The sequence below is a fragment of the Priapulus caudatus genome, unplaced genomic scaffold, assembly GCF_000485595.1.
Source record: "Priapulus caudatus unplaced genomic scaffold, Priapulus_caudatus-5.0.1 Scaffold1094, whole genome shotgun sequence".
NCBI lineage: Eukaryota > Metazoa > Priapulida > Priapulimorpha > Priapulimorphida > Priapulidae > Priapulus > Priapulus caudatus.
Window position 1 is genome coordinate 1 of NW_014578155.1, and position 9,576 is coordinate 9,576.

Consider the following 9,576-nt stretch of genomic DNA (forward strand, 5'->3'; position numbering starts at 1 on the left):
GGAGCGAGAGAGCGAGGGGGAGAGGGAGAGAGTGAGGGGAGAGAAAGAGAGAGAGAGAGAGAGAAATAAGAGACACATCGATATATCAATCAACGCTATATGTTACCTTTACAATACAGACTGGAAAACGCTGAATCACACCTTAAAATCCCTGAAACATCCCTTAAATAGAACATTGGAGTAATAAGTTGACTTGCTTATACTTATGTTACTGTTAGCTTGTATCAGCTTATTACTCCAAGATAGAACCTACACGGGACATTTTTCACAAATTCAACAGTTTCTGACATTTTTCATACAAATTACAAAATACGCCACAGTTGTCTAGTTTATGCTAAACAGCAACACTGCATCGTTAGTTCTTAGAATGAACACGAGATGATTCTATACCACTATCTCTACCGATAGGTCTTCCCATTAGCCATTCCACCCAGATAATCTACACTGATCTGGCCGGCAAATATCTCCACTACGCTAAACGGCTAATACACGCGCAGCGTCATCGATGTTAGTATAGTAGCCGGTAATGTACACGTATCTATAGATGTAGGCCTAGGGAGGGGGCGGCAGGAGAGTGCAGGGATCCTTCTCTCTACACTCAGGCATGTACACACCGACACAACGCGCGCGCACACACACACGCACGCATGGACGCATACAACGCGCGCGCACACCTCCACACACACACGCGCGCGCACACCTCCACACACACACGCACGCACGCACGCACACACACACACACACACACACACACACGCACACGCNAGTAGTTGTTTCGTAGCGGAAATCGACTTTGTAGACGTTGATTTCGTTTACAGAAATCATTTGATTTTCGTTTACACAAATCCATTGATTTCGCTAACGAATCAGTCATGCCGACACTTGGCCCCATAAGCGCGAGCTCATACAGGGCTTCCGCCTAAACAAGAGCGGAACGCGGGTCTCGTCTGTGCGAATTAGCTCTCTAAAATAGGCTGTCTGGTAATGTTACTCCTCAAATTAATTAGTATAATGTTGCCCAACAAAATCACTAGTTATTTCAGATTGATTAAGGCCTGGATATAGAGCTGCCACAACATTATGTAGGACACACACTCGCCATCTAATATTTTAGTCCAATGTGTCACGTCAACCGCCAAAAAAACTACACTAGTCATATAAAATGTGCCGCGGCATCGGGGATATATATTCTTATATCCAACGATTTATATCCAGAATGTTGCCTGCTCCATCTTAAAGAAACCCACAATTTCAATCAACATGTTGTTTTTTGAATTGGACGGGATACTAGCATGGCCGTGCGAACGTGGCTTTCTTCCTATACTAAAAGAAAATGCAGGGGAAAGGACATATGAGGCACATTATCATTGAGTTAAATTGAGAGGGTGAATTGGGCGAATGTGCCTCACCATCCTCAAATTGATATAAATTTCTAGCCAACAATTAGCGTTTAATTATTTTTGATAACGGCTGTATAGATCACACTGCACGCTAAGCCATGTATGGACACATGTATATCATATATTACCAATCTATTAGAAAATTACATTTATTAGGTGGTCACGGTGAATGTCGTTAGCTGGAAACGTCAGCCACGAAAACTCGGCCACTTATCATTATTAAGATGAGCAATCATAGATTGTAATATATAACTAATATATATATATATATATTAAGCTACTTACTTAGACAATCTATTTGTTTCTAGCTTTAAAAGCTTCTTTATTTCATTTACATTTTAAAACATGTACGGCGTTCCCGGCCGCTATACTCGAACGGGCGATCATTTGGTATACAACTATAGCTATAGGCACTTGTGCGAAAGTAAAGGGACTAGCGTCACGAATTTTCTATTGTTAAAATTTGTCTTATGAAAAAAAATAATTTGCCAGTTTTTTTACATTAAAAGTAAGAAACTAAACGTTACTAAATATATCCTTCAAAACTCTCACCTGATATTAAAATTGTTTTTACGTGGGTGTAAATTGTGGCAAAAATCTAGACGAGTTTGCGTAATTTTCTGTGGTCTAACACCTATTCCCCAGTACTGTTCAGATACTGGCAGCTTGTCTCTCTGTTGCTTTCACCGGCAAATTAGGGCGATATAAAGGAAGTAGTATAAGCATGACAAAGTAAACAGAAACACTAATTGTATTTTCATAGCATTTTTTATGTTGGACTACAACATAACAACACAAATATTACTACGTTGATGGCTTGCTAGAAACTATTGCCCGTTGACACGTAATCACTTAAGAAAAAATGACTGGACTGCCAGTTGTCATATGCACTTCCCCTTAATATAATAATATGTAAACTTGGCAGTATGCAGCCAAAATATTAATTCCATTCATCGATAAAGATCTGATTCAGAGTCTTTTCGAGAGTTTAGTATACTTAATATCGTGCATTTCGAGTCATTTGCGTTGACATTTTCGCAGTCATTTCATCGGTGTTCAAGAGCGTTAATAGTTATTCCGAGAGTTAAGTATGTGCATCTCGAGTTATTTCGAGGCATTTGGAATCATTTTTGTCATTTCGAGAGTTAACTATATAGGAGCATTTAGAGTCATTTCGGTGTTTAGGGGTACCCATCGGCTCATGTGATATTTTGTTTATCTTGGGGTTTCTGAGCCAGTGGTTTAGCTCGGTTCGCTGTTCTAGTTAGTTAGTGTCTGTGTTAGTTTATTTCAAACAAGTGTATACGTCGGCATTGTTTATGATTTTACCAATGCCAGACGACGCATCTTTTACTACCGGTGGGCAAGTGGATGGTATGTTTAGGAATTTCCAATCAACTTGCCTCTCAGGCAATGCAACGAGCAATCATATTTTAATGTTGGAATCAGTGACTCACAGGGACTTGAGGCGAAAAAAAAAAAGTGTTATATATATAAATAGGAATATTTATATATATAACACTTTTTTTTTCGCCTCAAGTCCCTGTGCAGTGACTCTGGACTGTAGCCGTGTATAGCCTGTAGGCCCATATAGCTGTATTATAGTGTATAGACTGTAACGTGAATGTCATTTTTTAGTTGGAATGGAAAAAACTATATCATATATGCACTACTCGCCTAAATTACTACCTAAATTATCTGTAACATGCTACGGTCTCCATAATCACTGTGCATGTAGGATTAATCGACACGTAATCAGGGGTAGAAATGAACTTTTGAACAAGGGAGTCCAACCCTGCCCTCAAAAAGAGAGAGTCCGCAGCAAAAAGAGAGAGTCCGCAGTCTGAAGTTCAAAATTAAAGATATAACAATAACGTATGTGCTTATTTTGAAGATTCATGCGGTTGCACGTCTGCTAAATTTTCTTTGGACATTTGATGAAAAAATACGGTAATTCCGCAAGTCCGTGCTAACGCACACAACGCGCGCACACACCTACACAAACACACGCACACACACATACGCGCGCACGCACGCACGTACACACACACCACACACACACTCACACACACACGCACGCACGCATGCACGCCCCACCCCCGCGCGCACACACACATGATGCTCCTGACTGTACAACCAAACAGGCTGTTGCCGCGTAGCAGCAGTGGCAGAAACCTTCCATAATTACTTTCGCTCATTAAACATTTATCCGAACCAATTTTTATTAACAGCGCTGTATACACAGGGCGCAACAACGCAGAGCACTTCTTTGTATCCGACAAGAGCTATATATATATATATGATGTGCGTGCGTGTGTGTGTGTGTGTATGTAGTTGTATTTACGGATAAGGGTGGGCACTGGAATAAAATGACCAATATCTTTCGCTACATGCACATAAAAGAACCAAATTCCTTGCACTTAACACTCTCATAAAACAACGTGCAGCGTTGATTAAAACCGGCGACTCAGAAATTCGTTCACAAATATCGAGTTGACATTGCAGCTCAACATCGTTTTAACACCAGCAGATCTTGTTCTTCACGAACAACGGAAACTATTTGGTCACATGTGTTATCAGCGGAGGTAAGCCAGTCTGTAGCAGCTGTATGAGCAAGGCGGGCCTGCCTCAAGACCGTATTCGAATGGGATATTCGGAAATTGCGAGGAAATTCCAGAAAATTTCAGTTATCGTGTGTTTTTCTCTCACTTTGTGTCTCCTTTATCCTACAAACGCTCAAGGCCATGCCGCGCATTTCACTTTTGCAGCGCAAAACGGGTGAATATTCATAGCCGTGTAAGTGTGTACTTAACTGCTGGATAAAACAAATCTAGACATAGCAGACGAGACAGGTTGTACTGTGATAGATCGATGTAGATCCAGCATGTAGAGTCCCATTCAAAATCGCCTGTTCAATCTAAGCTTATCACATTTCCCTGCGAAAGCATGTATTCACACAAGCAGAGCGGACAAGGCAGCTCAGCAGAAATAGGAAACTTTAGGACAATTTATGTAATGGATATTTAATATCTTTAGAATATACATTATTAAATTTCGCCTTCTATGATAATTATTGGCTTATAATTAAGTAATAACTATTATAATTAGTTATTAAACAATAAGTTTTCCAACAAAGTGGCAATTTTGCTGAACAAGGTAGCTGCAGCAAAATTAGCCACACGTTAAGTAAGAAATACAATTTTGGAGTAATACATTCAACAGACATTGAGTGCTTTACAAACACACTATAAGCTGACACTAACACACTAGCGCCACCTGGTGAAAATTATAATCATGAATTTGAAGCTGGAATCTTGGAATGTTACAATGTATACGCATTAAAGTTGTTTAACCTCGCACGCAGCTAAATGCATATATATAGACCCACTGTGAGCTCGTCTATGTTGCAAAAATTCACTAGAGCTCATTTGTATTGCTACTTTCAGAACATTTCTTCTCAAAATCTAAACGAAATTACTTATCTCTTCCACAGTGATGTTTACACATCCGGGACACAGTGGAGCGATCGTTAAAAGTTCTTTTCTACGATAAAACAAGTTATAATTTATTATTATATGCTTATTCAGTACAAAATTGTGAAATTTGTTTAAATCATATTGTTATCTATATTACTTATGCAATCAGGAAACAAATGTAGTGTTTTCGTTCCAGGAATTATTTTGCGCTAGCGTAGGGCTACTGCTAGCTGTGTGACATAACAACATCGGACGTAATTTTGAAAATCCCAATGTTTGTAGCACTTATCTGGCTCAATGAGAACATTTTGTGATGTTTGCACACTGCAAGTATGCTCACAGTAGGTCTATATAGGCTTTTTGTTGCAAGGTTTATCCACTTTAATACATTAACCTTCCTGTAATTAAGAAGATCTGCGTATACTTTCTCTAAATAAACTTCCAGACAGCCTTCCGTGGATTATTGTGAGAGGGGGTGGTTTCCGTTGGGCTTTTCATGGAACCTTGCCATGATTATCGCGGTTGCTTTAGTTGGGGGGTTTTCATGGACGCTTGATGGGACCGGGTGTCACTGTGTGCGAGTACTCACATAGTAATCGTCGTTAACCATCATCATAGGCGCGTTGACGCAGGCGCCGAGGCATTCAACCTCGGAAAGCGAGAACATCTTGTCCTTTGTCATCTCTCCGACCTTGATGCCTGAAATGCAGTAGGGTAGGCATTGCCGAAGGCCCGTATTAGCTGTATTTGCAGAGAGCATAACATCAGGAAGAATCGTGGGCACCGTGCACGCTTCAACAATGAGTAGGGGTGTGACCCGATACCGGTAGCTCACGATACAATCCCTAGCACAGGGAGCCGTATACAGTTCTCAGGACGATAAATATAAGTGATAACAATGATTCAACAAAAGTTAATGAAGCTACTAGGCTACGAGGCATTTCGGGACTGCCACGGTCACTCGTCTCATTTGTGTCAAGATCTGCAAGGAAATTCCCAATAAAATTCGGCGTGAACCCAACACACAAGACGATAACAGAATTTATTGTTAGCTGATGACATTAACTGCGTAATACCGGTCTAAGATGCGTTCCCGTTCTTATTTCAACAATATCTTCGGAATAATAACATTCCGAATTACTGAGCAACATCAAAGAACTTTTACCGCAGGCGGCCATATAACCAATGACTGATCGTGAGATACTGGCAACCCGCATATTATTCGTGAGAAAAACCGTGATATTGCCACAGACTGAATATATAAATTTTTCAATCCTTGTGCTGATTGAAAATCTAAAAATTGTGATTACTTGAAGCCAACCCAGAACTTGCCAAGAACCAAAAATGAAACACAAGGTTATGCAGAACAAAAGCTACAAGAACCATGCGAAGATGTTTGACATAAAATAAAATTTAGCAGCATGCATGCGTGCTCAGACACAACTCAGATTAAACCTCGAGATTTACAGGAAATTAATGTTAATATTATGATAAATACTTTCAAAGGTTACTAACATTTCTATTTTTCATTAGGACATGTAATAACATGATAGTGTAGAGACTCGTGACATATTCATTCAACAGGAGTGAGCAGAAGTCACGACAAAATAATGTAAAAGCTATACAAGTAAACATATGTTGCCTCAGAGCATGCCAGTGCATAAACAGACCTACCTAGCTTAGCGGATACACCCTCCAGTAGATTATCACCCCCACACAACAGGCATGGCGTGTTCGTACACACTTGCACAAAGTACTTCCCAACTGGCTTTCTGCAACAAATGAAAACATGCACAAGTGCTTGGATATCAAACTGCCATGTTAGTATTCACAAACAACATATACTATTAACAAAGCAGACACCTGAACATCAACAATATGATAAACAAATAACACACAACAACACTTTTACCAACTACAAAGTCTGTGTCTACATGATTTAATAACACAAAAGGTTTCACATAATATCAGGAGTCTATCAATTATCTATTTATAGACTCCTGATAATATATCACATATCAACAGAGAAAATATTTCACAAACTTGACAAAAAACTGCCTATAGAAGGCACTCATGTAGCATGTGCCTACCAGCCCGTTTACCAGAGGAAATTCATATCAGTTGGAATGCTCGTATGTACCTGTTGAACATTGTGTAGAATGTAGCTACCTCATACACTCTTATCCTGGGCATTTTTAGCAGCTCTGCAACCTTGTGCATAGCAGAGATGGGCAGCCAACCTGTGAAAAACAGATGGCAATGTGTGATAGGCCTGTAGGTATATAAATAGTGAAAATGCAAATAGGTAAAATCGCCAGGATTAAATCGTAATTTCACTGATTCAGATAGGCCTACTGATACTTATGACACTAATTTTCAGTGTAATCTAATGAAGGTTCTAGGATACTTTGGCTACTAGGATGTTCGTTATTATTAATTTGTGTTTTCATCAAAAACAATGCAAAATCAATTCCTTTCTTTAACCTAAATTCCATGTACGAGTTCTAAATTCTACTTTTATTTTTGACATCAAACTCAATGGAGTGGATAAAATTTCAAATTGCTAGAATGAATCTAGAATTTGCTGTACATTCAACATAGCAATTCTAATTTACGTCATTTGCAATGACTCCATCATGCATATTATTACCATGCTGTCTCTGTGCTAGATCCAACACAGGAATCACTGCAGATGCTTGAAAGCCTTTTGGATATATGCTGATAACAGCTTCTGCTTTCTACAGTATAAAGAAAAGTATACAAGGACCCCAATGTAAATAAGTGTGCTAGTCATACTTTTTCTGTATATATCCATGGTAGTTATCCAATTTTATGAATTCAGAATTTTATTGTAAAAGTATGCTATGTATTGTATATGATGGATAATTGCCTAAATAAATAAATAAATAATCTTTTTTTTTAAATATTTATACGATATGAACATGTTGTGTATCTGGACAATTCTGGACAGTGAATATCTGGTTTATACACGTTTCATAAGAGACAATGATCAAATGTTAATTGTGAAATCACATATACTCAAGCATGAGATCAAGAGAGTCTTTTCCAGCACAATTAGAAACACTTCACCGACTCAACAGCGAATATCACAGAATCGTACCTAAGGGTCTCACTTCAGGAAAATGTATGTGCGAATACCTCTCACATAAAAAAGATTCTTGAGTTATTAAAATTGATAAACTAATTAATTGCGTACCTTAAGAGTTTCTGGTGTGAAGTCAAACGGCTCATCCACATCATCATCTCTGTGCTGTACAATATACAAACAACATGCAAGTAGACAACCGGCTGTAGGACATATGTTGCTACTAGTGCAAGGCCCTGCTCAATTTCGGGTTTATGAAAATATTCAAACAAACATTAAAACATTCGTAAATTAAATATTGTTTCATTGGAAACTTTCTGAATGATAACAATACTATAATATTAAAATCCTGATATGGTTAAGTAGATAAATTTGAATATCTCAGACAACCGCATCTACGAAAACACCAATTCACCAATTCACTTTTTGCATATATATGCTAACACTAGCTTTGTCGAATTCATAAGATGATTTCGTTAGAGTTAGATTTTTTCCCATGTGCACCTTAATTAAAACTCTACAGTGACTTAGCTAATTACCACAAAAAGTTGACTTGATGCGACAGCCGAGGTCTGGTGGAATCCCCTGACTTGCTGCTGCACCTGCCTCATCTACAAATGCAATGAGTACTATTATTATTCAGATTACATATTACACTTCAGAGATGACAATAAGCTCAAGGTAATACATAATTCGAAACATCGTTTTTATATTATTTGTTTATTGGTTTATATGTTGTTATCATTGGTAAAAATAACAACGCGAGCTTGTAAACTGTAAAAGTAAGCTCATCACGGTAAAAAGAAACACGTAAATAGTAGCTATAGGCCTATTCATTTAAATATATAGAATATTGTATAATAATTTATGAATATACTTTCAATAATCAGAATGGCTGAAACTCAGGCTGAGAGACCTATGTCCCCCAGGGTACTGCCGGAACGTACCCAGGGTACGGTCCGGTATACCGGAACGTACCCTGGTACCAGAGCATATAAATCAACGTGATTTATATGCTCTGCTGGTACTATCTAATATGCCGGACCGTACCACGCCTACTCCACTAACAAGTCTAGGGAGTCGCCTACGCCTACTCCCTAACCCTGACCCTAACCCTAGCCATATCAGATAGTTACCAGGGTATGTTCCGGCAGCACCCTGGGGGACATAGACCCTATGAGCGAAACTCAATCAGTCACTCAGTGCGAGTGTGCACTGCTTAGACCAATAAATTGTGCCCTAAAATTTTTTATATTCTGATGTTATTTTAGGGCTCAATAGCCATCCATAGACAAAACCTGTGAATTCTGTCATGCAAAATGCATGACAACCTTTTCACTATTTACGGCCGTGTTACATAGAAAATCAAAGAAATACCTAAAGTCGTCGCTTTATTAACAACTTACCTACATTACAAAACACTTGCCATGCAGTATTCTCCTCTTTAATCACGTTTATTTTATTAAAACATCACGACATAAAAATTACGCAAACTTTGCTACACACAAAACTGCCAATCTTGCATTGAATCGCACAACGACATTTCTCACCGGCCAATGAAATCATCGCTGTGACGCTGTCCGGTGCGGTTCAA

The 9,576-nt window shown here is 38.8% G+C and overlaps 2 protein-coding genes across 2 annotated transcripts in view; one reads left to right on the forward strand and one right to left on the reverse strand.

Annotated features, from left to right (window-relative positions):
• The first annotated feature begins 2,645 nt into the window (after positions 1 to 2,645).
• LOC106815345 (maestro heat-like repeat-containing protein family member 1) overlaps positions 2,646 to 9,576 on the forward strand; it is a 56,957-nt gene continuing 50,026 nt past the window's right edge. Inside the window, exon 1 of the mRNA XM_014819792.1 lies at positions 2,646 to 2,774. Within this exon, the coding sequence (XP_014675278.1) occupies positions 2,720 to 2,774 (55 nt within the window). The 5' untranslated portion in view covers positions 2,646 to 2,719. The remainder of the gene's footprint in view (positions 2,775 to 9,576) is intronic.
• LOC106815348 (NADH dehydrogenase [ubiquinone] flavoprotein 2, mitochondrial-like) overlaps positions 5,396 to 9,576 on the reverse strand; it is a 7,083-nt gene continuing 2,902 nt past the window's right edge. The window contains exons 2-7 of the mRNA XM_014819796.1: positions 8,522 to 8,593; positions 8,094 to 8,147; positions 7,527 to 7,614; positions 7,017 to 7,116; positions 6,551 to 6,648; positions 5,396 to 5,575 (exon numbers count right to left, since the gene is read on the reverse strand). Coding sequence (XP_014675282.1) covers positions 5,445 to 5,575; positions 6,551 to 6,648; positions 7,017 to 7,116; positions 7,527 to 7,614; positions 8,094 to 8,147; positions 8,522 to 8,593 — 543 coding nt within the window. The 3' untranslated portion in view covers positions 5,396 to 5,444. The remainder of the gene's footprint in view (positions 5,576 to 6,550; positions 6,649 to 7,016; positions 7,117 to 7,526; positions 7,615 to 8,093; positions 8,148 to 8,521; positions 8,594 to 9,576) is intronic.